Source organism: Tamandua tetradactyla, chromosome 1 (assembly GCF_023851605.1).
Source record: "Tamandua tetradactyla isolate mTamTet1 chromosome 1, mTamTet1.pri, whole genome shotgun sequence".
NCBI lineage: Eukaryota > Metazoa > Chordata > Mammalia > Pilosa > Myrmecophagidae > Tamandua > Tamandua tetradactyla.
Genome location: NC_135327.1, coordinates 170101821 through 170127929, shown reverse-complemented (window position 1 = coordinate 170127929; position 26109 = coordinate 170101821). Strand labels below are relative to the sequence as shown.

At 41.4% G+C, this 26109-nt stretch overlaps 1 protein-coding gene across 6 annotated transcripts in view; it reads right to left on the bottom strand.

Moving 5' to 3' along the window:
* The window catches only part of GARIN1B (golgi associated RAB2 interactor 1B), a 29142-nt gene extending 9458 nt beyond the window's left edge, over window positions 1-19684 (bottom strand). For 2 of the 6 annotated variants that reach the window (XR_013161707.1, XM_077125735.1), the window contains exons 1-8: window positions 19489-19683; window positions 18193-18300; window positions 15678-15796; window positions 14845-15232; window positions 13572-13756; window positions 12157-12409; window positions 3822-3949; window positions 1099-1142 (exon numbers count right to left, since the gene is read on the bottom strand). Coding sequence is in view for 5 of the 6 variants with exons in the window: in XM_077125735.1 (XP_076981850.1) it covers window positions 1099-1142; window positions 3822-3949; window positions 12157-12409; window positions 13572-13756; window positions 14845-15090 (856 nt within the window). In the remaining variant the exon portion in view is untranslated. Of the gene's footprint in view, window positions 1-1098; window positions 1143-3821; window positions 3950-12156; window positions 12410-13571; window positions 13757-14844; window positions 15233-15677; window positions 15830-18192; window positions 18301-19069; window positions 19183-19488 lie in introns of those variants that run through there. The other 4 variants (XM_077125848.1, XM_077126084.1, XM_077125929.1 and 1 more) reach the window with 4 other exon arrangements.
* Window positions 19685-26109: the final 6425 nt, after the last annotated feature.

Sequence of the window (26109 nt, the reverse complement as noted above, 5' to 3'; positions counted from 1 at the left end):
GTATGGCCAAGGAAAGATGAGTCTGGGTAGGAAGGCGTTGTGAGGTAAACCTTGAAAGGATAGGTAGGATTTAAAGTAGAGAATGGGTGCGGGGGGGGGGGGGGGAAGCAGACGGGATTGGGGAAGGACAGCTATGCTTTGACTAGAGAAGATTATTTGGACTGGAGAAGAGAAGCAGAAGGCTCCAATTGGAGGAGTGTGTGATCAGGTAAGATCAGGAAGATAGGGGAAGTTTATGCAGGGCCATGCATGCCAAAGTGTGGCTTTGGGGTGAACTAGAACCTGGAAATAGGGAACTAGCTGCTGTTTCCAGAATGCCTCATGCTCGCTTATACACACTCACTGTCTCTTCTTCCTCCTGCCTCATCTCCTTTGGCCAGCTTTTTTGTAATTCATTCTCTATGACTCAGCTCAAACACCAGGTCATCCAGGACAGCTTCCTGGAAGGAGTGAGGTACCACTTCTTTGTGCTCCCTGGGCACCCCAGTCTGAGCTTTGAATGTTGCCTGGAAGGAAAGTGTTTGTAATTTTGAGATTCATCCAAATGATTCCAGCAAATTATAAGCTCCTTGGAAGAGCAGCTGTGCCTTTTTTCATGATGACCCCAAAGTCAACCACAGTGTTTGGAACTTACCTAATGCTCAATAAATGTTTTTTGTTTTGTTTTGTTTTTAGCCTAGGCAGGCTCTGGGAATCGAACCCAGGTCTCTGGCATGGCAGGAGAGAATTCTACCACTGAGCCACCAGTGCACCACCCTCAATATATGTTTTTAAATGAGTGAATGTAATACAGATCACCACAGCAGAATGAATGTAATAGCAGATCACCACAGGCTTAAGGTGATCAGGGCCTGAACTGGGGTGAGATTTGCAAGTGTAGAAATAAATAAAGAATATACAAAACATTTCAAGGGAAGAACTTGGTGCCAAGTCGACTCTGGTAGTCAAAGAGCTTAGAGGATTCAAATTAAGGAGAGGGAAGATGGTGATCCTGACAGCACCAGGAAAGAATCATCAGGATGGGGCAGCTGGAGGGGTCATATTCCTACATGTGAGAACAAAAAGTGCCCTGAGACAAGAGTACCTGTCCTCCTTTACCTGAGCTATTTTTCTTGGTCCCCATCTTTTTGCTGCTCTTGGAACTCCAGCCATTTCAGGTTCAAGGAAAGGAAAACCAAAAAGAAAAGAAGACAGCATTAAATTCATATTTCAAATTCTGTTTCCAATTATATTTTTCCTGACGCAAAAGCCTCAGAGGCAGTTATAAATATGAAAATGGCCAGCTGTGGCTATACTGGGTGGGTGTGATGCATATTCAAGTACAAAAGAAGAAATAGGGGAGGGGGAGGTGGAATAGGGTAGAGGGGAAGCAGAAATCATGGGGAGTGTGCATGACTCCATCTGTTCGGTCCTGTGTCTCAGCCATTTATTTGCTAGGTGTGTTGCATGTTGATGCCAATGGGAAAAAACTGATCTGGCTGCAACCACACCAGAACTTGCCTGAATGAGAAGAAAAATCATCATTCAGGGCATCGTCCTGGGAAATCAGAGAAGAAAAGGAATATTTATACAAAGAATTATTAAGATAATAGGGAAGCAAAAATTATTTTTTCCTTCCCCTCCCATCGATTTTGTATTAGACAGCCCAAGAGACCTCTAATCTAAGCTATAAAATGAACTCATTCCCAGACTAGGTTGCTCCAGCTTCCTAGCTGGTCTCTCCATGAATCCCTCCCTCCTTTCAAATCAGCTGTCACCACAACAGCTAGCATGACCTTTTCAAAATGCAAATTGGATAATATCACTTCCTTGCTAAAAAGCCTGCTCAGGCTGCCATTACTCTTAAAATGAAGTCTAAATTCATTAGCATGGCTTCCCAGGCCCGGCCTGGCTCGGCCCCTGTTCACTTCTACTCAATCCTTTCCATCACCTCCCCTTCTCCACTGGCCTTCTTTCCCTTTCTCTGACTCAACAAAGTTTCCTCCTCAAAGTGAAGGCTCGGCCTTCGTACCTGTTTGTTCCCTTAACCTGTGAAATTCTTCCCCACCTTTTATTTGATTATTACCTGTTTCTCCTTCAGGGTTTTGCCTTCTCTGGCCTTCCAGACTTAGTGTTAAAAGCTGCAGTGCCAGAGACTGCTAGTAGGCCCCCAGGATATCCCTGCTCTCTTTTTCCTTGGGGGCAGGACACCTGATTTTGTTGGGTGCAGCCTGTAACCAGAATGGAGACTGTATTTCATGGCCTCCCTTACATCGGGGTGTGATCACGTGGCTATGTTGTGGCCAGTGAGATTTTAGCAGAGGCTGTCCTTTGAATAGTAATAAAAATCAGTGCTCTAACATCTTGAGACAGCCAAATCGTGGCTTCAAAATATTTTGCTTTACTAGAGTCCAGTACTCTCCAGCTAACCCAGAAATCCCTTAATTACAGCTGTCTGTATAAAATACACACTTATGACCTCCAGTATATACACTGGGCAACTGATAAAGCTTTTCCTTGTGTTAACACTTTTCTACCTCCAGCCCAAGTTAGAGTTAATAATACATGTTAATACCTATTAAGACCTTACTTATATCTACCTCTAAATCTGCTGAGAAATGTGCAAGCTACTTGATGTAAATGAGCTCATTTAATCCTGACAATATCGAGATCAGGTCATTTCTACTATCGTTTCCATATTACAGATCTGGAAACTGAGGTTTAGAGAAGATAAGAAACGTGCCCAAAAGCACACAGTCATGGCAGCGACTTGAACCCACGTCTGTGTGAGTTCTTAACCATTACAAGAGATTGCTTCTTCTGAACCCTGCTGGTTTTCAGTTTACTGCCAGCATTCAGAAAGAAAGCTCATTTGTTTTGTCCCTGAGCTGTTCATCTAACTGGCCGTTGTTGGGACAAAAATCTCCTTCTCTCTGACATCTCATTTTTCTCTTTTGGTGATGTTTATTAATTTATTTCTGTTCTCCCTTTTCTTTTCTTTTTTTTTTTTGTATACTGTATGGCAGGGTCACATTTCATTCTTTTTCCATGTGAGTATCGTTATTGTAGCACCATTTGTTGAATTTATGTTTGTTTGTTTTGGGAAGTACATGGGCCAGGAATTGAATCTGGATCTCCCACATTGACAGGGGAGAATTCTACCACTGAACTACCCTTGCAATCCTTCCCTTTTCTTATAAATCACAAAGTTCACTAGGACACTGGGTCCTCCTTTACCTTTGCTCTGGTAGTCCTGTGATTTAAGTGCTCTCAACTCCTGCCTGTCTAATACCATCCACTCTTAAAACTCAACCTTGCATCATCTGTGCATACAGGGGCATTTCCTCAGGCTTGGAGAAGTTAGACCTGAACAGTGGGGGCTTTCCAGAACAGACTGAATATTTAGATGACGACCACAGAAGCTCCATCAACCCCAAATACAAAGCAGGTGAGTGGGTAAATGAACCCAATAGGGAGACAATGTTTAAAGTAATGTTTTGGTTATTTCTCTGCAGGACTAGGAATTAGATTGGAAATTCGATTTTTACCTTTTCACCTCAGTTACTAACCAATTTTCATTATTGTAAAGTTACTTTTTATTTTTTATAAAATTCCTTACTGGAGTTAAGCTGCTATGCTTGCTGTGTGGAGAAGGTAAATGATGCAAAGAGGATTGGGAGAAGATTGCCCTGAGTCAGGATAGAGACTGGATACTGAGTGGCAGTGTTTAATGTTCCCTCCCTATCTCATTAACCAAGTTATTGTGTTTCTGAATTTCATGGGCCTAGTCCAGCTGGCTGTCTGATGGGATAGAAAAGGCTGACCTGACTTAAGTCATGTACCTGAACTTCTGGTGCTGGTGCAAGTCGGCAAAAATCTGGGAGAGGACGTCATTCTCTCCCTTGGCCATCAGCTGCGTGAGGCTCTCACTGGGCTTAGAGGCTGGGTGTTTTGTTTTTTTCCGTATTAACTATATGGAGAGAAAAGCAAAGCAGTTGGTAAGGCCTTTCCCCAATATCTGCATTTCCTAATTTCGTGGTCCAGACCCTGAAACATTGGAACTCAAACTTGGTTTCACTAGTTGACCATGTCAGCCTACTGACACAAGCAATGCTGGGTCCATATCTGTTTGTTTATGTCCCCTGTATTGGTATAAATATCCTTTCGTGCCCTTAGGATAATATCTTCATTCACCACTTTAAGCCAATTTAGTAAATAACCTATTAATATACCTTACTATAATCCATTGCATAGTCTGGTAGTACAAGCCTTAATAAAACGTTATGTATTTTTAAAAAAAGTTATGTATTTGGCTTTATATTTAAATGTAGAGGAAACAGTCATTGTAGGAATTTAATGAATGGTTTTCAAATTAATTTTTCTAAGAAAAATCCTATATTGAGTTGCTTTTTTACAGCTGGGTAAAATCGATTTCTTTCCTGATGCCTGTAATACCTCAAAGGTACTCCAGTTGTACATGGTGTCCACATTCATTCATTCATTCATTGAATATTTATTGAATGCCAACTACATGCCAGGCACTGAGGATACAGCAGTGAACTAAAGAGACAAAAATCCCTGCCTTCATGGAGTTTATATTGTAGCTCAAATCGGCTTACATTTATCATGCTCAAAGGCCAGAAGCAGAAAGGTCCAGCTAGTTCACTGTTGAATTTTATCAAATATTTAAAGAAAAAGTATTATCAATTATTTGCAGCTCTTCCAGAAAATGGAAGAATAATATACTGGTTTGAAACTGTTGTGTATCCCAGAGAAGCCATGTTCTTCAATCCTCATTCAGTATTGCTGGATGGGATCTTTTTTATTGTTTCCATGGAGATGTGACCCACCCAATTGTGGGTGGTACCTATTGATGAGGTGGTTTCCATGTAGATGTGTCTCCACCCATTTAAGGTGGAGTCACTTACTGGAGCCTTTAAGAGGAAACCATTTTGGAAAAAAGCTTCAGAACCAACAGAGCCCATACAGTCAGAGACCTTTGGAGATGCAGAAAGAAAACACCCCAGAGGAATCCTTATGAAACAAGAAGCCAGGAGAAAAAGCTAGCAGATGTTGCCATGTGACTACACAGCTGACAGAAGTGTCCAGAAGCAAAAGACCCCAGCAGATGCCAGCCATGCGCCTTCCAAGCTGACAGAGGTGTTCCAGACAGCATAAGCCTTTCTTGAATAACCTCTTATTTGTGCCTTAATTTGAATATTTTCACAGCCTGAGAACTGCAAACTTGCAACTTAATAAATTCATTTTTTAAAAAGCTATTCCATCTCTGGTGTATTGCATTCCAGCAGCCTTAACAAACTAAAACTAAGAAGGAACACTTTCCAGCTCATTCAGTGAGGCCAGTATTACTCTGAACCAAAGCCATGGTATCACAAAGATATGACAAGAATGCCATAGACCAATATCCCTCATGAACACAGATGCAAAAATCTCTAAAGAACACTGGCAATCCAAGTCCCCATCGGGGAAGGGTGAGAACTGGGAGAAATTCAACTTCCCCAAGTTGAATTCTTGCAAGCAGTGTGGACAACCAAAGCTATAGGCTGAGCCCCCAGTCTTGGGGTTTGTTCAGATGAAACCTAACCCCACAAAGGATAGGTCAATCTGCTTAAAATTTAGGCCTAAGAGTCACCTCCAAGAGAGCCTCTTTTGTTGCTCAGATGTGGCCTCTCTCTCCAGCCAACACAACAAGCAAACTCACCACCCTCCCCCTGTCTACGTGGAACATGACTCCCAAGGGTGTGGACCTTCCTGGCAACGTGGAACAGAATTCCTGGAATGAGCTGAGACTCAGCATCAAGGGATTGAGAAAAACCCTAGAATGAACTGAGACTCAGCATCAGGGGATTGAGAAAACCTTCTTGACCAAAAGGGGGAAGAGTGAAATGAGACAAAGTAACAATGGCTGAGGGATTCCAAACAGAGTTGAAAGGTGATCCTGGAGGTTATTCTTAGGCATTAAGTAGATATCATCTTGTTATTCAAGATGTAATGGAGAGGCTGGAGGGAACTGCCTGAAAATGTAGAGCTGTGTTCCAGTAGCCATGTTTCTTGAGGAGGATTGAATAATGGTATAGCTTTCACAATGTGACTGTGATTGTGAAAACCTTGGGTCTGATGCTCCTTTTATTTACCATGTCAACAGACGAATAGAACATATGGAATAAAAATAAATAATAGGGGGAACAAATGTTAAAATAAATTTAGTTTGAGGACTTCCGGAGAAGATGGCGGCTTAGTAAGACGTGCGGGTCTTAGTTCCTCCTCCAGAAAAGCAACTAAAGAAACAGAAACAATACGAAACAGCTCCCGGAGTCACGACAGAGACTAAAAAGACAGCGTACCCCATTCTGGAACGGCTGAATGGGCAGGGAGAATCCGCTGCCGTGAGATACCCGAGGGGCGCGCGTTTTCCCGGCCGGGGCGGCTGGCGACTGGGGTCCCCTCCACGCACGTGGCTCCCCGGTCTGACTGGGAACGTTGGATAGTGGGGCCCTCCCGTCACGCTTGGCGTCTCGGGCCAGCTGGGCAATTTGGACCGGCACTCCCCCAAGCCACGGCGACCAGCGACCCCCGCCTCCACGCGCGGTTTCCCTGGCCGACTGCCCCGCAGACAGACGAGCGCCACGAGCGCCACCTACTGGGCAGGAAAAGAAAAACAGAGCCCAGAGATTTCACAGAAAAACCTTTCAACCAGCCGGGTCCCACACCCAGGGAAATCTGATCAAATGCCCAGACACCAGCAGAAAATAATGGATGACGCTCGGAAAATTGAAGATATGGCCCAGTCAAAGGAACAAACCAATAGTTCAAATGAGATACAGGAGCTGAGACAACTAATGCTGAATATACGAACAGAAATGGAAAAACTCTTCAAAAACCAAATCAATAAATTGAGGGAGGACATGAAGAAGACATGGGCTGAACAAAAAGAAGAAATAGAAAATCTGAAAAAACAAATCACAGAACTTATGGGAGTGAAGGACAAAGAAGAAAAAATGGAAAAAACAATGGATACCTACAATGGTAGATCTAAAGAGACAGAAGCTACAATTAGTGAACTGGAGGATGGAACATCTGAAGTCCAAAAAGAAACAGAAACTATAGGGAAAAGAATGGAAAAACTTGAGCAGGGGATCAGGGAACTGAATGACAATATGAAGCGCACAAATATACGTGTTGTGGGTGTCCCAGAAGGAGAAGAGAAGGGAAAAGGAGGAGAAAAACTAATGGAAGAAATTATCACTGAAAATTTCCCAACTCTTATGAAAGACCTAAATTTACAGATCCAAGAAGTGCAGCGCACCCCAAAGAGAATAGACCCAAATAGGCATTCTCCAAGACATTTACTAGTTAGAATGTCAGAGGTCAAAGAGAAAGAGAGGATCTTGAAAGCAGCAAGAGAAAAACAATCTGTCACATACAAGGGAAACCCAATAAGACTATGTGTAGATTTCTCAGCAGAAACCATGGAAGCTAGAAGACAGTGGGATGATATATTTAAATTACTAAAAGAGAAAAACTGCCAACCAAGACTCCTATATCCAGCAAAATTGTCCTTCAAAAATGAAGGAGAAATTAAAACATTTATAGACAAAAAGTCACTGAGAGAATTTGTGACCAAGAGACCAGCTCTGCAAGAAATACTAAAGGGAGCACTAGAGTCAGATACGAAAAGACAGAAGAGAGAGGTATGGAGTAAAGTGTAGAAAGAAGGAAAATCAGATATGATATATATAATACAAAAGCCAAAATGGTAGAGGAAAGTATTATCCAAACAGTAATAACACTAAAAGTTAATGGACTGAATTTCCCAATCAAAAGACATAGAATGGCAGAATGGATTATGACCCAGCAATACCACTGCTAGGTATCTACTCGAAGGACTTAAGGGCAAAGACACAGATGGACATTTGCACACCAGTGTTTACAGCAGCATTATCTACAATTGCAAAGAGATGGAAACAGCCAAAATGTCCATCAACAGACGAGTGGCTAAACAAACTGTGGCGTATACCTACGATGGAATATTATGCAACTTTAAGACAGACTAAACTTATGAAGCATGTAATAACATGGATGGACCTAGAGAACATTATGCTGAGTGAGTCTAGCCCAAAACTAAAGGACAAATACTGTATGGTCCCACTGATGTGAACCGACATTCGAGAATCAGCTTGGAATATATCATTGGTAACAGAGACCAGCAGGAGTTAGAAACAGGGTAAGATAATGGGTAATTAGAGCTGAAGGGATACAGACTGTGCAACAGTTTTTGATACAAAAACTCAAAAATGGACAGCACAATAATACCTAAGCGTAATGTAACTAGGTTGGAACACTGAATGAAGCTGCACCTGAAATATGGTTTTTTGTTTGTTTGTTTGTGTGTTTGTATCTTTTGTTTTTGTTTTTTTTCTTTTTCCTTTTTATATATATATATTTTTTATTAGTATTATTATTTTAATTCTCTTCTCTATATTAACATTCTATATCTTTTTCTGCTGTTTTGCTAGTTCTTTTCCTAAATCGATGCAAATGTACTAAGAAATGATGATCATACATCTATGTGATGATACTAAGAATTACTGAGTGCATGTGTAGAATGGAATGATTTCTAAATGTTGTGTTAATTTCTTTTCTTTTTTTTTGATTAATAAAAAAAATTAAAAAAAAATTTAGTTTGAAATGCTAGTGATAAATGAAAGCGAGGGGTAAGGGGTATGGTGTGTATAATCTTTTTTTTCTGTTATCATTTTATTTCTTTTTCTGTTGTGTTTTTATTTCTTTTTCTGAATTGATGCAAATGTTCCAAGAAATGATGAATATGCAACTATGTGATGATATTGAGAATTACTGATTATATATGTAAAACGGAATATGTTAATGTTTTTGTTTGTTCTTAATTTTTTAAACTAATAAATAAATAAATTAAAAAAAAATTACTGGCAATCCAAGCCCAGTAAAATGCAAAAAAGGATTATACACCACGACCAAGAGAAAGTTATCCCAGTAACACAAAGTTGGCTTAACATCCAAAAATCGATTAATGTAATACATTATGTTAACTGAGAAAAAGGGCAAACTATATGATCATCTCAAGAGATGCAGAACTATCATTTGACAAATCCATCACCCATTCATGAAAAAGCTCTCAATATATTAGAAATAAAGGGGAACTTCCTCCAACCTGATGAAGGACATCGATGAAAACACTCACAGTTAACATCATAGTTAATGATGAAAAACTGAATGCTTTTCCCCCTAAGATCAGGAACAAGGCAAGGATGTGGCTTTCTTTGCTTTGTATTTAATTGTTTTTTTTTTTGTTTTGTTTTGGGGGGCGGGGCATGGGCAGGCTCTGGGAATCAAATCTGGATCTTTGGCATAGCAGGTGAGAATTCTGTCACTGAGCCACGATTGCACCACCCTGCTTTGTATACATATTTTACAATAAAGTTAAAAAAAAAAACAAAAACAAAAGCAAAACAAACCTTCCTCTGCTGACATCACCCTCTAGTGAGCATTTACATGGGGTACAAATATCTACATGTTTATTGTCCACTCAGAAAGGGCTATCCACATACCTCTTCCCCAGACTTCTTTGTCACCAGTGTTCCAGTCAATCATACTCCTTCCAAGTCCCTGACCATCCAGCCAAACCATTAGCAACAGCCTATGAATCAGTATATATATGCACCTCTGGCCTGTTCTCCTTCTAAGCAAAATGAACAACCAGGTGCACTGCTCAATGTTCTACCCATGGAGGATTTCCCCTCACCACCATCCTACAGGGACAAACCATAAAGGGGCTGCAGTACTGCAGCTCCCCATTTTTGGGTGGTTGCTGCATATCATACAGCGCATATTGTGCAGAACCATCTGTAAACCAGGTCCAACTTTCCTCTTCTTTAGTCCACTGACTGTAAGGAACTCCCCAAGAGCCCATAGCTCTGGGCTGGGAAAGAAAAGGTAATGTAGCAGGAGTGGGGGCCACTGGGCATTTGGGCCACTTCCTCATGTAACTTACTTGTGCCTTCAGGACCTGCTTGTGTCCTACATTGTATATACCACTTCCATTTTATGATAGTGTTGCTATGCACACCCAATCTTATGGCTTGGTAGGTCAGACACCCCGTACATGACAGATGACTCAGGTCTCATAGTAACTTGGTGGCCTGTGGTTAAGTGTTCGGTCTCTACTAAGGACCAGTAGCATTTGGAATGATGAAGACATTTTGGTAATGGATGGAGGTGATGGTAGCACAACACTGTGAACGCAATTAACAACACTGAAATATAAAATCTGAATATGATTAAAAGGGAAAATGTTAGATTGTGTATATGGTAACAGAACAAAATTTTAAAAAAAATCCATGGATCTACATTACACAATGAATCCTAAATTAAACTATGGATTTTAATTAATAGTGCAACTATAAAAATGTGCCAATATAAATTGTAACAAATGCTCTACACCAATGCAAAGCATTGTTGGTGGGGTGTGTATGGGAATTCTGGTATTTTATGTATGATTGTTCTGTAAGCCCATAACTTCTCTAATAAAGAAAAGAAAGTTAAATATAAAGTTCCCATATGACTCAGTAATTTCATTCCTTGCCATTTATCTTAAAGATAAATGAAACATGTCTACACAAATACATACACAGAAATGTTCAAAGCAGTATTATTCATAATAGCCCCAAACTGGAAAGAATCCAAATGTCCATCAACTGGTGAAAGTTTAAACAGAATGTGGTATATCTATACTGTGGAATATTATTTAGCAATGAAAAGGAATGAACTATTGGTAAATACTGCAACATGGATGAACCTCAAAAACATTGCTAAGTGAAAGAAGCCAGACACAAAAGACTACTTGTTCTAATTTGCTAGCTGCCAGAATGCAATATGCCAGAAACAGAATGGTTTTTAAAAAAGGGAGTTGGGCGGGCCGCGGTGGCTCAGCGGGCAAAGTGCTTGCCTGCTATGCCGGAGGACCTCGGTTCGATTCCCGGCCCCAGCCCATGTAACAAAAACGGAGAAACAGAATACAATAAAAACAAGAAAATGTTTAAAAATGTTTCCCTTTCTTCCTTCCTTCCTTCCTTCTATCCTTCCTTCCTTCTCTCTGTCTTTCCTTTAAAAAAAAAAAAAAAAAAGGGAGTTTAATAAGTTGCTAGTTTACAGTTTTAAGGCCAAGAAAATGTCCAATCAAAGGCATCCAGGGAAAGATACCTTGATTCGAGAAGGTCAATGAAGTTCAGGGTTTCTCTCTCAATTGGAAGGGCACATGGCAAACACAGAGTTTCTCTTTCATCTGGAAAGGCACATGATGAACATGGTCAGGGTTCCTCTCTCATCTGGAAGGGCACATGGAGAACATGGTGTCATCCGCCATCTTCTTCTCCTGGCTTCCTGTTTCATGAAGCTCCCCGGGAGGCATTTTCCTTCTTCATCTCCAAAGGTCGCTGGTTTGTGGGCTCTCTGCTTCTTGTGGCTATGTTGTTCTTCTTGCGCTCTCTGAATCGCCATTCTCCAAAATGTTTTCTCTTTTATAGGACCTTCAGAAACTTATGAAGACCATCCCAAATGGGTGGAGACATGTCATCACCCAATCCAGTTTAACCCACTCTTGATTTAATCACATCTCCAGGGAGATGATCTGATTACAGTTTCAAATATACAGTATTGAATAGGGATTATTCTGCCTTTACGAAATAGGGTTTAGATTAAAACATGGCTTTTCTAGGGGACATACATCCTTTCAAACCACCACATTACTATCGTCTGTTCCACTTACATGAAATGTCTAGGTTAGACACATCTTTAGACACTGAAAACAGTGGTTGTCTAGGGCTCGGGGTGGGAACAGGGAATAACTGCAAACCAGCACAGGTGAACTTTTTAGGGTGATGGAAATATTCTATAACTGGATTGTAGTGACCGTTGTCCAACTCTGTATTTACTAAAGGTGTTGAATTTCTCATAATGAATGAATTTTCTGGTTATAAGTTATGCCTCAATAAAGCTCTTAAGAAAAAAAAAAAGCCTAAGGCAGAGATTCCTTCACAGGACTCTCACATACCAGCTAACCTAAGCTCCACCTCTCAGTTCTGGCCTTGGCTGAAGATTGGCAATGGAGTACCCACTTACCTTTGAGTCTCCTGAGGGGCTGCAGCTGTTTTTGGGTACCAGGCAGTGAGTGACAAGAATCCTAGGGTCTTTGGTGGTGATGGACAGGCCCTTGTGCAGAATTTGCACCAGTCGGATCCAGAAGTAGAACACAGTCTGGGGGTGGTCAGGATGGAGCTTTAGGTAGTAGATCTTCTCAGTCACTGTCCTTAACCGTAGGATGCGTTGAAGGTGGTCACAGATTTGGAGCTCCACAAACTTCAGTGGAAGAATCCTGAAGGCATGATGGTAGACATAATGACAAATCTATTGCTTCTGTAATGACTGCATTAAAAAAAGCTACCTCATTCAGGAATAGGGATGGGGGACTTCAAAGGTACAGATAGAGGGTGCTTAGCATAGTTGTGCTTAAACTTTAGGGAGATCTGATTCAACTGGGGAGTTTGTTTAAAATGCAAATACCTAAATCATACTCCCAAAGAGTCAGGTTCAGTATGTATGGAGTGTGGCCCTGGAATCTGCATTTTAACCCCCACCCACCTTGCCATGATTTTCATGCTGGAGTTCTCTAGATCCTGCTTGGCAGACACGACCTAGGAGCAAAGTGACGGTGTCATGGGGTTTTGCACTTTCTTTCATGGTAGTACATGGAGAGCTGCTCTGTTCTGCCACAGAATTGACCCCACTGTCCAACTTGGTTCATTCAGTTGCGCTGGATGCCTAAGTACTCTTCCAAAAGTTCAAGGAGCTGGCTCTGGATCTCATACTATGAGTCAGCTGGGACCGGGTTGTACTTGCTACAGGTATACTCAGAATGTAATGGAGAGATTAGTCATGAGGCAGCATGGAGAAAAGGAGTTTTCCTATACTTCTGGAGCTATCTTAAGATTCTCAAGATATCCTACAGATTACTTTAAGGGGCCCAAATATCACAAAGGCTATCTCATCACAGACACGGGGATGCCCCTATACACTATAATTATGAGAGACTTAGTCACACTCACTTTACTGATAGGAAAACTAAGGTGTTGCAAGTGACTTGTGACTTCTTAAAAATTGTTTGAGTCTAGTTAGATGCATACCAAGTACAGAAGCTGCATCTCCCAACAGTGTTCTACCTGCCAGACCTCACTGCCTTTTTGTCCCTCAGTCTTAGGCTGACAGATAGCCTATGAATGCATTGAAGTGAATGCGACAAGATGGAAAGTGGGCAGGTAGACTTGGCTCTCATTCTTGCCCACAAAGCCCTCTCTTTGCACCACGTGGCCTCCATGCTTCCAGTACACCACCTGTTTTGGATTATATTGTCTAAAGAAATAAATGCCATTGTTGATGACTCCTCTGCTTTCTCCCCTCATTGGGTTTAGTCACAAGGCGGCCTCCATGTCAGATGCACCCCTCATCCTCTTGTCCCTTGCTCCCAATGGGTTGTTTACCTCTTCAGGATGATTTTGGGGGCTGTAGATGGTCTGTTCCATGTCTGGTTCTGCCCGTGATGCCACTTGACACTGGCCATGAGGAGGATGTTGGGAAGGGGCAGGCAGGGCACAGAGGAGGTTACCCCAAGGGCCATGGTGTAGGAGGCTTTGTAGATGTGTCTCCAGTTTCTGCCCCTTTTGACCTGCAAAACAGCCCCATGGGCACAGCTTAAGCATTTGGCAGAAGTGGCAGGGTGTTCTAACAGAGTTTCTCAACCTTGGCACTATTAACATTTTGGGTGAGATAAACCTATGTTGTAGGGGGTTGTCCTGTGCAATGTAGGATGTTTAGCAACATCCTTGTCCTCTACCCACAAGTGCTGGTGGCAACCCCTTCTCCAAGTTGTGACAACCCATAATGTCTCCAGCCATTGTCAAATGTCCCCTGGCAGTGGTTGGGTGGATGGTCTGGGTTGAGAACCAGTTTTAACCTATATTAGTTAAATGGCCGTAACAGTATTTACACTACATGCTCTTAACTGCCCACAAGAACTGTATAACTCAGGGGGTGCCTGCCATCCATAACTTTCTCTGAATCTGTTCCTAGACTGTTTCCCGGCTTTCCTATGAAAAACACATCCTTTTGGCCTTTCTTTGAGGGGGCCTATCATGCTCTGTTCCTTCACTGAACTGTAAAGTTCCTTTCAACTCCCAAGTTCTGAAACCAGTTCCAGGTACAATCTGGGCTGGGGACAGCCCAGGCAGAGAAGTGAAAATGTATTGGGCATCTTTTGTACTAAGGACTTTTCCTCCTGTATTTGCATTTGACCTTCAAGTCAAGCCCAACCCCTTTTACAGCTGAGGAAATGGCAATTCAGAGTTTGTAAGTTACTTAACAATGATGCCTCCCAAAGAGACTTGGAATCTGAGCCCAGGTCTCCGTGGGTCCCCAGCTCATGTTCTTTCATCAATTAGTATTTCTGCTCCTAAGACTCAGAAGGGATTTTATTTCAGTGCCTCTTTGTTTATCTGCTTTGCACTTACAGCCTGGAGGAGGAAGTCAATTGGGGGATCTGAATACAAATCCTCCACTCAGAGCCCAGAACACCTGATCCTGGGATGAAAACTGTCTGCTGGAGGAGCTCTGCCTTGGGTGACCCTGCCTTCCAAGTCTGCTAGCTTCTCCTGGCCTCAGCTCTCACTCCAGTCCCAGGAATGGACTCTCCTGGCCAAATCTTGGGAACAGGTTTAAAAGAGTCAAAGACTGTTATTCTGAGTGGCCCAAGAGTACCTGGACAAAGTTGCTTTCAAACACCACTGAATCAGGAAACAGGTTGAATTCTGGAGAATGAACCATCTGGCAGAGCAGTCCCTCCTCCACGCCAAGGCCCACTCCAGGGTTTGGTTCCTCATCCACAGGCAAGAGGCCCCTGAATTCTTCCCAGGCATACAGGGGAGGGAAGGTTGGATAGGATCTTGTGACTTTTACTGTCTTCTTTGATTTCCGCCAAGGCTTTCTATGTGGAACTGATGACATTACTATACATGCTTAGGGCCCTGCTGCACATTTGTCCTGGGATCTCTCTCTTTCCTCCTGCCTTGGGCTGCTGGCCAAGGCCTGGGACCGCAGATCAGCTCACAATGATGAATGGATGACATCATGAAAAATCAGGGCAAGCCTGCAGGAAAGGGAAATGCAGAGGAGCCTCCCTTTCTCTCCAGAGTGCACTCATGACTCCTGTATGCCCTGACCTTTCCATCCCTTCTCCAGACCAGAGGACATAGCACTCCTGGAAAGCTGTGAGCCAGGCAGAAAGCAAGGAGGGCTGTTGGGAAGCTCTTGCTGCTGCTAAGAGGAAAATACCTTCTCTGCCTTTCAAGCCTCACCTAACTCTTACTGCCGTCTACGCCAAACATATTTTTAAAGGCATTGTCCATTTAAACCCTAGCTTTCCTGAGCTTTGCATTAAGTGGGTTTTCCCATACCCCAGCTTCTAGGGAACAGCTTTTACTAGAATTTGTACTAAGGCTGCTCTGTGCTCTGCTAGGGCTGGCTGGTTGCTTCTACAAGCTTCCTTTCCCTTAGGAGGTCAGTGTGAAGAAGCAGTAGAAGGAGTTTCTTACCCAGAGGCTGGCTTTGTGAGGGTGCCAGCTGGGAGAAATAAGAACCCCAGCGAGCTCTTCCAACCGGTTCAACAGGCCGTCCCTTCTCTCAGAGATTGACCGATTCCTTTGTCCCTGACCTGGGGAAAGAAAGAGCCCAAATCCCGGGCCAGCTGGATCAGAGGCCAAGCAGGCTGATCATTATTCAAGTCCATTTCAGGGAGAAGTGTATTTCAATTTGTACAAAATTTCAGAATGTACTAAATAATGTATTAATCATAAAGAACAAATGAAATCAATTTAGAAAAAAAAGTTTCTAACAAGCAACATATGCAAAGTACAAACCTAGAGGCTCATTTTTGTCATTTCATGATAAAGTCAGGGAGAGGGCCAAAAGGTAAGGTCACGCAGCTTTCCTCAACTGATTCCCTCAACCCCCTGCTAAGGCACCTATAACAGTTCCTTGCTCGTTAGTAAAGCCATTTATGAAGTCACGTGCATTTTCTTTTGTTTATTATGTAGGAAAAATGACCTACAGGGCAATATTCTCAAAGGATGTGGTCAGAGCCCAAGTCCTGTGGTTTACATTTCCCTGGAAACAGACAGGAAATGGAAAACACAGTACAAAAACAATGGTAGCTAATAAACTGGCATGTTGCTTTTCATAGTTAAGGCTTAACCATAACAATACAGCTTATTGTAAGCACAGAAGTAAGTGATTTGGATAGATTTAGCCATTCAGACATCCAAAAGCCCCTTTAACTGGGAAGATGACTTTTTCTCTTTTCCATACATCTCTATTAGGCCAATTTCTGTGGTGTTCCTCATCCCTTAGTGGAAGAAGCCCCAGTCTAGAAAGCTAATTGTGAGAAAGCAAACCTTCAGCTCAAGGTCATAAGCAATTACATGCTTTAAGGTCTGCCCTTCCACCTCATTACCTCTATGAAACAACGACAACAGAATCTAATGCACTGAATCTTTTTAAAAACCATATGATAGATGGTTAGTTGTCTATTCCAATAGCCATCCTCTCCATTTAAAAAAAAATTTTTTTTAGTAATAGAATGCCTGATTTTTAGTTTGGCACAGGTCTTCTGGAATAAAGATTACACTTCCTACCCTCTTTTGCAACTAGGTAAGGCATATAACTATTTTAAGGCAAAAGAGATGTAAGCTGAAGAGTTAAGTGCAATTTTTGGAAGAAATCCTTAAAAGAAAGGGCATGCTCTTTTTGACTCCTTTGTTTTTCCTTCTGCCTGGAATACAGATTTGATGGCTGGAGCTTAAGCAGCTGTTTTGGGCCATGAAGTGGCATGCCAAAGATGCTAGCATGGGCAGGCCACAGTGGCTCAGCAGGTAAGAGTGCTTGCCTGTCATGCCTGAGGACCTGGGTTCAATTCCCGGTGCCTGCCCATGTTAAAAAAAAAAAAAAGATGCTAGTATAAGAAGCTAGATGGGTACTAGTTCCTTGATGATCACAAAACTATGATACCAGTTCTCGACTTGTGTGCCTGCAGATTTTCTGTAGGTGTGACAGAAATAAATTTGGAATTCCTGTCATATTGAGCCAGATTTATAACTAACTGATTTAACTATAAAACACTATCAATAATATCTAATAGTTCTAAACAATGAAGAAAATAGAGTTAATTTACATTAATTCAGGGCTTTGTGATAACAAAACTTGTAGCCTCTGGGGAAAGTTCTTATATTTTAGTAATATGAGAAAACTCTTTGCTTGCACCTTTCCTGGGTATTGGTATTCCGTGATGTTGTTGCTTCCATAAACACTGACCTTTGCATGTCTAGAGATGGCCATTTTGGTGACACTCTCCTCAATTATATTGATCATCCTTTGGTTTGAGGCTAGAGCCACTTTGGTAATATTAGGTATCATTTCAAAGCTTGTCCTGGAGTTACCAAGATTGGCTTGATCAGCTGGGGCTGGACCCAGGTTTTATGGGGCTTAAAGCTTATACAATGTGGGCAATCCTTAAAAATAAAAAGAATACCCAAGTCGGACACAGAATTGCTAGAGGTCCTCCTAGGGTCTTGGAAGGGCCCATGTTAATGAGTGGGCCTGAAGCTTAAGTTTTTTATTATCTGCATGTTAAATCTGTCTCATTTAATTAAATTTATTGTCACCATTTAAAAAAAACTTCATTATTGCATGAGCAGTGCATGTATGCTTTGTAGAAAATTAAAAAATACAGACAAGATTCAAAATAGATCATATTCCTACCTCCCAGAGAGCACCACTGAAACAATGGTGTGTGTTTGTGTGTGTGTGTGTAACTAAGATGACATCAAACTCTAAAAATTGTTGTATGACATAATTTACTCAGTCAACAATCTATACCTTTGTGTTTCAGTATGTTTTCATCATATCTCCTCTCATCTATTTCCAGATCACATTAAAATTTCTCTAATTAACTCTATTTTTACAGCTGGTTTATCCAAATCTGTATACAATCCAGAGTCATACATTTTCCCCTAAGTTAATTTTAATCCGCAGTTCCTTTTTTAGCACACTTACTATTCAAAGCAATTGAGTCAACTGTCCAGCAGACTATTCCACCTTCTGAACTGGTCTGGTTGCTTCCTTGAAGAGGTGTTTAGCTTGCTTCTGTAGCCACTGTATTTCCTATGAAATAGAAGTTATTTCTAAAGGGTGGATAGAATCGAGGTAAACATATTCATTTAGAATAGTCACGATTTCTTAGTAAAAATCTAGCATGGAATTTATGTAAGATACTACCCTTCTCTCTCAAAGAATGTCAGGAGAAAAATAAACATGAAGAAAATATATCAAAAGAAGAAATGATTCCAGGTAATAGAAGAAAATCTTTGACCGGAATTTTTACACTCTCAAGGAAATGAAATATTGTATGGACCCTGTGAGACAAAAAAAATCGAGAATACCAAAAGAAGATGAAAAGGGGACTGGAAGCAATAAGGAAAGAAATAGAAGAATAACCTACTAAATATCTGAAAGTCACATCAGAAACTTTAAGAAGCAGAGTTGAAATGGCAGAAAATGTCATGTCAGTGATGTGAATATCATATGGAACACAATGAAGAAGGGAAAAGAAATTACCAGAGAGAAAATGATAGGTATGTAAGAGTTTTTTAGAGATCAGGCATACAGATAGAGTCCATGATGAAGAGAGAACAAACAGAATTGAAAAAACTAGTCTAAAAGAAAAGAGCTTTTCTTGAAACAAAAAAAGGACCCAATTTGGCAAATAAACTGAATTTACACTGTATTTCAAGTAAATTGAGTACAGAAACCATTGAGAACAGAACAGTTCTTGAGGAGTTTCTAAAATTTAGGAATAACAAAAGTATCCTATCTACAAACATCCAGATAGGAGAAGTGGGCAATCTAACAAAGGGAATAAAATGAGACTCACCTTAGATTTCTTTTTAGCAACTTCAGATGACATAAGACAATGAAACAATGTAGAAGAATCTTGAGGAACAAAGGGTATGACCCAGTAATTCTATAAATGGCTACAAATCCATTCAAGTGTAAAGGTAACAAAAATAATCTACAAACATTAAGCACACTAGTATAAGCAAATCTATACACTGGTACTCTGGCGGAGTGGTGGTGGGAAAGTCACTAGCTAATTGTTTAATTTTTTAAAAAGGCAACATAAAACATAAAATTTGAAAGAAGAACGCATAAATAAGTACAGATGAAGAGGAAGTACAGGTTTCTGGGGAAAGATAGTGGCATGAAGCTGTATTAGTTTGGCTATACTCTAGGTTGTAAAAAGACCCAAAAATACAGTGGTTTAAATGAGATAGATTTTTGATTTTCTCTTACACCACAGTCCAGAGGCTGGCAGTCCAGAGCTCTTAGAATATCTACCATTCTCAACATGCAGCTTCCTCCTGTGGGTTCCAAAGTGGCTACTCCAGCCCCTGCCATCATGTTTGCATCCTGGCCAGTGGGTGGAAAGGAGGGAGGGGAGGAGGTATTGCACACTCTTTCCTTTTAAGGGCATGACCCAGTAATGGCATAATCACCTTTGCTCACATCCCATTGGTCAGAATTCAGTCATATGACCACACCCAAGTACAAAGGAAGCTGGGAAATGTAGCTTTTAGCTGGGTGGCCATGGACTCAGATAAAATGGAGAGTTCTGTCATTTAAGGGGCCAATGGATATTGGTAGACAATTATCGGCCTCCACCAAAAAGCCGTGCCACAGAATTACTTCCCCCAACATACACACTAAATACATAATAAATAATTTTAAGTAGCAAAAACACTAGTGACTAACTAACAAGGAAATGGGTTACATAGTAATCAAGTTCTGGGAGAACAGAAAACGTGGGTGTGACCTGATAATAGGGAAAGAGAAGGCTAATTAATAACATTCTGTGTATTCTCACAAATTACTCCCCTCTCCTGCCCTCCCCTAATTTGAGAGAGGCAGCCTGAGGGAGTGAGTAATCAGCTCAGTGAGTACAGTAATAATGTTATGGTTTTAATGATTTTTATGAAAAAAATTTTAATTATGCATTACAAAAATAATGTTCACAGAGATTCTGGTAATTCAGAAATAAACTTCTGTGCCCATTCATCCACTCCCCTAAAACCGTTTCAACAAACTTCTCATGTAATAACTCATTTGTCCTTTTGTAATCCAAGAGTGCCAAAGTTCAGTAACCTTCTAAGGTTACTGTTTCATTTGCCTAAATAAAGTGATATAAGCCTCAGGCTACACTTACTGAGAAACACAACGCCCTCCTTGTCATTCCTGAGGATTCCTGGGGGTGTTGTGTTCTCCTGTGTTCTACTCACTCTAATTTCTGAGTCCTACAAGTTTGAAATGTAGCAATTTTTGTTATCATATGGTTTAAAATATTTTTCCATTATAATTTCCTATTTGACCCATGTTTTAGTTATTTATATGGTTTTAAACTTCAAACTATTGGGGAATGGTTTCATGATCTTTTTGCTTGATTTCTAGCTTAAATGCATTGTGATCTAAATTTTAATACTGCTGTATGCTATTCACTTATTTGAAATTTGCTGAAACTTGTCTTATTGCCCAGGATCTGGTCATTTTGCTTACAAATTGTCTATGTATGCTTAAAATTAAAGCAGATTTTTTTTAATGTCTGTCTGAATTTCATCTCCTTATAAAGGACTCTAGTAATAGGAGTAAGTAAAACCCATCCTGAGTGAGGTGGGTATCACAGTCAGGTTCATGTGTCAACTTAGCCAAGTGGTGGTACCTGTTTGTCTGCTTGGGCAAGTAGCTGACCTGACTGTTGCAATGAGGACATTTCATAGAATTAAATCATGATCATGTCAGCTGCATCCACAGCTGATTCCATTTGTAATCAGCCAAAGGAAGTGTCTTCTGCAATGAGTGACGCTTAATCTAATCACTGGAAGCCTTTAAAGGAGGATTCAGAAGAGACAGGCTCTCTTCCTGCTTCAGCTGATGAGCCTCTCCTGTGGAGTTCATCCAAACACTCCATTGGAATCATAGGCTTCACCGCCTGCCCTGCGGATTTTGGACTCTGTGTTCCCATGGTCATGTGAGACACTTTTATAAATTTTATGTTTGCGAGTGTTTCCTGTTGATTCTGTTTCTCTAGAGAACACTAACTAATACAGTGGGTCACACCTTAAATGAAGTAGCCTCATCAAAAGGTTCTACTTACAATGATTTCACATCCACAGGAATGGATTAAATTTATCCATTCGTTTTTCTGTGGTACATACAGCTTCAAACCACCACAGATGAGATGGCTGGGATTGTTGCGGGAAGCAAGTGATGCTGACAAGGACTTCCTGCCCTGAGAGCAGAAGAGAAGGTCTGGGAATAGCAGAGGAAAGGAGCCTAGAGGAGCAGCCCCAGTGTGAGGTGGGAGTAGGAGGTGGAGGTAGCAAAGGAGGCTAAACAGAAACTGTCTTGAAGGTATCACCGAAGTAAATAGAAGAGTATTGAGAAGGCCAAAACTCCAACATAGTGGTTCTCAGCTCTGTCAGATCCAAGTTCCTTTTTCATGATACATATTTTGTGACATCTTTTACCATCCTGAAATAAAATTCATAGCAAATATAATCTACCTATGCAAATAATTTTAAAAATACATACAATGTCCCAGCTCTACTATAAAGGAAAAATTGTAGTAATATACATATTCCAAAATGTGAAGGCTGTGCACGACCTGGAGATAAAGAAAATATAGAAATATGATCGGATGTCTGTACCCAGAATGACACAATTACAAAAACAGACCTATAGAGGTGTATTGAATTGGCTACTAATAGCGGTACTCCACTACAGATTGATAAGTGGGGTCCAAAATCTTGGGTAAAGGATGGAGTGGTGTTATCGTGAGGTAAATATAATGCCTGGAGTTAGTCTGCTCAGCCAAGGGTCCAGGAGTTGCAGATCCAATCCATTGGTGTCCCAGCTACTGTATAGCATCACCTGGTACTTTCATCCTTTTGATTTCCACGGCAATGTGGAAAAAAATCGGGGTCCTATGGCTATCTGGGAGTCTCAGGTCAGTGGCAATTCCAGGACTGTCTGGTTACTTGATACCCATTTCCTTGGCCCAATCTGGGAAGAATACTAGACCCAGAGAAGTGATCCTCCACCTCCAAGATTGGTTGCCTGTCTTTCCATTCTGGCTTTGCCCTCCCCTCCAAGCCCTACACCTCACAGTGAATCCCTACTAAGAACATTGGGTAGGGGATGGGAGTGAGGGCCAATCCCATTTTATCTGAATTTAGTTATTAAGTAGGTTTTACTGTATTACCATCAGCTTTGCTGTAATTTTCCAAACAGTGAACAACTTTTGGTCAAGTGCCAAACAAAACAAAGTATCATTTTCCTTCAATTTATACGGAGTTCACACTCCTGGAAATTCAGTGTATATTAAAATTGGACAAAACAAACACACAAACAAAACTTTGGTTTACCATAGAGTTAGAGTCTAGACTAAAGTCATAGACCCTAAAATTTTTTCACCTGGAAGAATATTTAGGGTGGCATAAGGAAATATGCAGGATGCAGAATATTTCTTTCCTCTCTGCAGGACTTCTAGCATACTGGGCTTCACCCCTAAATCCCATTAAAGCATTCCCACAATGATGGCTCCCCCAAATATTCCCAATCAAGAAAAAGAAGTCCAAACACCTCCAGTGGCAGATTTTACCCCCATTGAGAATCATTGACCTAGAATCTTGGGGAAAAAATAACAAACTGGTCTAACATTTCAGTCTCCAGATGAAAAAACTGAGTTGAGAGAAGAAAGGAAGAAGAACCAGAGAAAGACAATACAATGGCATTTAAAATAGCCAAGCATCTCGCCTGCCATGCTGGAGACCCAGGTTCAATTCCCGGTGCCTGCCCATGCTAAAAAAAAAAAAAGCCAAGCAGATAAAGAGGGTGCAGGGACAAATCAGGAAGGAGGGAGAGTGATGAAGTTTGAAAAACACAAAGGATGAAACAATTTAGCAGTTCCATACAAGTATATATTCCTTGGGGGCACTTAAAAAACTAGAAAGAGGCAATTTTATGAAATATATTTTTCTATGCAATGTTCAGTATACATATGGAATTCATTCTATTGGAGAAGGTAAAAGATGAAACTATCAAGATGTTCAAGAACGGTTTATATAATTCTTCCGAACTGCATTCTTTACAATATTAGTTTTAAGGGGGATGTTAATAGGCGTTTCATGAGGAGAAAAAGTGCTCTCAGTTCAAGTTAGCCCAGTCAGCATTGTATTCTATACACGCTGGTGGTGGGCATGCAAATGCACTGCTCAGATCTGGTGCAGAGAGAACAAATTGACTGATGGTCCCATTTGCTACTCCTCTGATTACACCACCACATCTGCCATTGAGCCCATGTTTCCCACAGCTGCTCCAGCCCATGAGCACAACAGTGGGCTCAGGCAGACCCATTCCCTCAAGGTATTGGGCTCCTCTAATGAGCCAGTGGCTGGAGAATTCCTTTCTTGGAACTGTGCTATAGTCTGAGACTCTTCTTACCCAATCCTCCTTCCTTGCCTATTAGCCAAACCCAACCAAAGCCAGAGAACGTGGGAACCTGCTGATAGGCAGTCCATAGACATCTGCCTCAGGGCAAAGAGGAAGAAAAGCAGTGGGGAGAGGGCTGGTGGAGGGAGGGTGGCCCCTAGCCAGCATAGCAGCAAAGGGCTTTGTTTGGCCTGCACAGATGGAACATCTTTTTCTTTAAAGGTTAGAAACACTGAACTCATGATCTTATCACTCATAAAGCTCAGGAGAGTAAACCCCTGTTTGTTTAAGCCACCTTGGGTTCTAGATTGCTTACAGCTAAGCACATGCCTGAAAGATATGGACCCTGAAGCAAGAAGCCAGCATCCTGTGAAGATAACATGGGGGCACACAAAGAAGACCAGCAGACCTGGGAAGAAAGGAGCCCAGACAAGATCTAAGCAAAAAAAAATGTCAGTCTTTACAGAAGATGGCTGAAAGTTGATATTCAGAATTCCATCCATAGCTTTCATTGTTGGATGACTATATGTCTAAATTAACTGCATTGCAAAATATATTTAGTCTTCATTTGAGGACGTGGATTTAGACATTCTCAACAAACCCCTTTACTGTGTTCATAACCTCTCAAAGAAAAGAGTCCCTCCATGCACTATGATATTAAGATACATGGTCAGGGTGGACTCTACCAAATTCTTATGCCCAGGGAGGAAAAATTTCTGTAATCAGTACCCCTTATGGAATGCTGCCTGAGCTGGCTTGAAACTGTTATGCACCCCAGAAAAACCATGTTCTTTTAATCCAATCTGGTAGGGGCATACCTATTGTTGGATGGGACCTTGTAATTAGGTTGTTTCCATGGAGATGTGACTCCACCTATTCGAGATGGGTCTTGATCTGCTTGCTGGAGTCCTTTAGAGAACCCAGAGAGTTTAGAGAAGCTAAGAAAGAAAACACCCTAGGGAGAAGCAAGAAAGACCCACAGTTGCTGAGTGAGGCGTTCGAAACCAGAATCCAGGAGAGAAGGACAGCAGACACTTGGAGACAGGAAGTGCCCCAGGAGATGCTAAGCTAAGAGATGAAATCCAGTTTGTCCTGGAGAAGCTAAGAGAGGACACACAGACACTTAAGATGCTAAGAGAAGATCCACAGGACACAGAGAGAAAGCCACTAGAATCAGAAGCTGAAAGCAACAAAACCAGGAACAGGGACCAGCTGACCACAGGCCACTTGCCTTCCTGGCTGACAGAAGTGTTACAGGTGCCCATGGTTTTTCTTCAGAGTGCAGCGATCATCTTGTTGATGCCTTAATTCAGATATTTTCATGGCCTTAGAACTGTAAATTTGTAACCTAATAAATCCCCCTTGTAAAAGCCAATTCTCTTCTAGTATATTGCATTCTGGCCACTTAAGCAAACTGAAACACTGCCTTATAAAATTTATTTGCATTATGGTGGACTATATGTGTGCCCTAAAACCATATCACCATCCTCATCTTTACTTAGCCCACTTACTCTTCACTTAGAAATAGGTAACAGAAACTCATCCTCTTCTTTACTTTAAAAAATATTTGTAATCCTAAGTACCTTCAAAGGAGGTGTCTCCTCTTGGTTACGGGCCCTTTGCTGAGCAGCTTAGTGGGCTTATCTCATTTAGATGTTGGAGCTGGGGGAGCTGGATTTCTGTGTATGATTGGAGAAGAGTTTGGAGTTTGGAAGTGAGGTGGAGGAAGGGATGGGAAGTGAGTGGGTTGGGGAGGGAGAGGGATGGTGGAGGTCCTGTTAGGTGAGCCTGCCTCTTTAACAGAGTCCACTAGACTCAGAACTGGCTTGTGTAGCTTTCTTTAGGAATCAGTAAAAGGACTGAGTTCTGAGTTCACTGTGGTTGGGTACAAAACAGCAATGGCTTGCACTGATGCCGAGGGCAGAAATTAGTGGAGGGAATAGGAATATCCATGTGTATCTCCAAGGGGTGAGAGGTTAAGCTGACATCTGGGTTACAAAGGATTTTAAACACCACAGTCAGCTGGTTTCCTGGCTCCCAAGAATGAGATTAGGGACCTGAGGATGGCCAGAATCAGGTTTACAGACAGCTGTTTTAAGAAGGCAGGAAGGGGATGTTGTGGCATTTTAGAAAATTTCCCAAGGAAATGGTTATTTTCCTTAAAAAAAAAAAAAAAGCTTTAAGTGATAAGATTTAGTTGTCTGCCATAAAAGAATGGAGATATTTGGAGAAACTAGCACACTAGAAATTTGACATTATAGTGTATAGGAAACTGATCCAGCCTTTCAGGGGAGGCCGCTGGTGAGAGTTAGTCTGGGTAGCATCAGAACCTCAGCCCTGTGTGCTGGGATGAGAGAGGGACTGTAATCCCGGCAGAAACCGACTCAACCCATGAGCGGCAGGGAAGGTCAGGACATCCACGTGCCCACT